The sequence below is a fragment of the Sinocyclocheilus rhinocerous genome, unplaced genomic scaffold (assembly GCF_001515625.1).
Source record: "Sinocyclocheilus rhinocerous isolate Xijiao unplaced genomic scaffold, SAMN03320098_v1.1 C36851633, whole genome shotgun sequence".
In the NCBI taxonomy this organism is placed as follows: Eukaryota; Metazoa; Chordata; class Actinopteri; order Cypriniformes; family Cyprinidae; genus Sinocyclocheilus; species Sinocyclocheilus rhinocerous.
In genome coordinates this window covers 1-2,018 of record NW_015786433.1, presented here as the reverse complement: position 1 = coordinate 2,018, position 2,018 = coordinate 1, and the positions used below count along the sequence as shown (strand labels likewise).

The 2,018-nt window shown below is 40.7% G+C and overlaps 1 protein-coding gene across 1 annotated transcript; it reads left to right on the top strand.

Moving 5' to 3' along the window:
- Positions 1-6: 6 nt before the first annotated feature.
- Positions 7-1,727, top strand: LOC107736644 (protein jagged-1b-like). Its single transcript, XM_016548020.1, has 3 exons — positions 7-36; positions 766-897; positions 1,343-1,727. Exons 1-3 carry the CDS (start codon positions 28-30, stop codon positions 1,541-1,543), a joined length of 342 nt encoding a protein of 113 aa, XP_016403506.1. The 5' UTR covers positions 7-27; the 3' UTR covers positions 1,544-1,727.
- Positions 1,728-2,018: the final 291 nt, after the last annotated feature.

The following is a 2,018-nucleotide window of genomic DNA, read 5'->3' as shown; positions in this document are numbered from 1 at the left end:
ATCACGTTCACCTTTAACAAGGAGAACATGCCTCAAGTGAGTCATCCTTTCAGAGGAGAACGATTGAATTATGAGCTTTTGAGCTGTTTTCCCCTTCTCCAAACGTCTCCTCCACCCTTTTCTAATTCGGTGAGCGTAGTGGGGCGTGAAAGATCAGGTTCTCTTCATCTAGGAGACAACGTTCCTCATGGGTGAAGTTTTCCATGCTGGTTGGATTCTCGCAAGCTTTGTTGTCATATCCAAACGCTTTTTCTTCAGATGAATAAAAGCGCAAGAAATACATCTTGTACAATAAGCTCTGGCTCAGAATCCCTTTCCGAACCAATACATTCCTGAGCTAATATCCCGTAACGGTTTAATACTTAGGCAGTTATTGAATGAGAGCAGAGTTTGAGAAACACCGCTGGCGGCTACCCACCAGCCAGCCCGAATTGCTGAATGAGAGACAAGCGAGTGCAACAAAGGACAGTGACAAGCATAAAAAACGTGGTTCTTCTACTAAAGGGCTACAGAAACTAGGGAGGAGTGTATAGGATTAATATTTTACAGGGGAGAGGGACCTTGCCATCTTTGTCTCATTTGTCTCAACTTTCTCCCAACCGACTAAATCTTTCATTTTGGTCTTTTCACCCTACCCGCACTGCTATTGGAGGCAAACCTAAAAACTGAGAAGTTTTGGGGATTTAAATGCATATTGTGCTAATTATTTTGTTGGAAAGTGCTTAAATATGAACAATCTCATAAGAAGTCTTTCTGTTGTGACAGGGCTTGAGTGTGGAACATGTTTGTAATGAGCTGAGGCACTGGTACCTGCTTAAGAACCTCACGGCAGAGTATGCTGTGTCCATCACCTGTGAGCTAGCTTCATCAGCCAGCAACGAGATTCACGTCAGCATTGTAAGTACAGCTTTTCAACCAGTTTAAATGGGTCTAACATTTAAAGATGTTTCTGGAGGGCCACCTTTAGCTCCAACCTGTTACAACACACCTGACAGGAAGTTTCTAGCACTCTAAAAGACCTTGATCAGCTGGTTCAGGTGTTTCTAATTAAGTGGACACCACTTATTTAAAGCAATAGTTTACTCAAAGATGAATGTCATTTACTCACGTTTGTGTCGTCCCAAACCTGTATGACTTCCTTTCTTCTATGGAACACAAAAGATGTTTTTTTTTTAAAGTTAATTGTTTTCTTCATACACAAAGTAAATGGAGTCCAGAGTTTTTTTTTTTACCAAAATGACTTCCATTTTATGGACAAAAACAGTTGAAACATTCTTCAAAATATCTCAAGAAATAAAAGTACATCTTTTGTTATATTTATGAGTCTACGTTTCCTGTGCAGTCCACAGAAGAGCCCAGGTCGGAGAGGAGTCCTATTAAAGACATTACGGTTCAAATATTTGACTTGGTGAGCAAGCACAATGGTAACAGCACCATCATCAAAGCCATCACCGGCGTACGAGTTCACCAGACACCAAGCCCCAAAATTGGTAAGCAGCTCTCCATCACACTGGACATTGGGTCCATCTTTGCTAAAAAGTAGTCGAAAATCAAAGTATTAAGGTTTCCACAGTCAGGGCCAGTCGTATTAAAATGTATGTCCTTGGTCTGTCTTGCCTGAGCAATGTTTTACTGTCAAAAGAAGCTTTAAGTCATTGAAGCCATGGAATGTTACATCAACTCTGCCAGTTGGATGGAACTTCAATTAGACATCAGGGCCCTCTTTATGCATGCTGTTCATCAAAAATGGCATCCTATGTTTCTGCCAAGCTGCTTAGTCTCTTAACTTAAGAAACCTTTAAACCGTGTGCGCCAGCCTCTGTAGATTGGGCCAGGGGTCAAACAGTGTATGTCTTGTCCAAAATAGGAAAATGTTGCTGTTAAACTCATGTGTGGATTATTTTTTCCTACACCACTTCTGTTTTCAAACTCCAAGGTTTTCCCATATCCAAATGTTGATTTCTTTTTTTGCCATTACTGTATTGTCCCGAATATAAGACGATATTTTTTTCTTGGAA

Coding starts and splice junctions, on each gene's coding strand:
- LOC107736644 (XM_016548020.1), top strand. Junction 898..1,342: donor ACGAGATTCACGTCAGCATT/GTAAGTACAGCT, acceptor TTTCCTGTGCAG/TCCACAGAAGAGCCCAGGTC.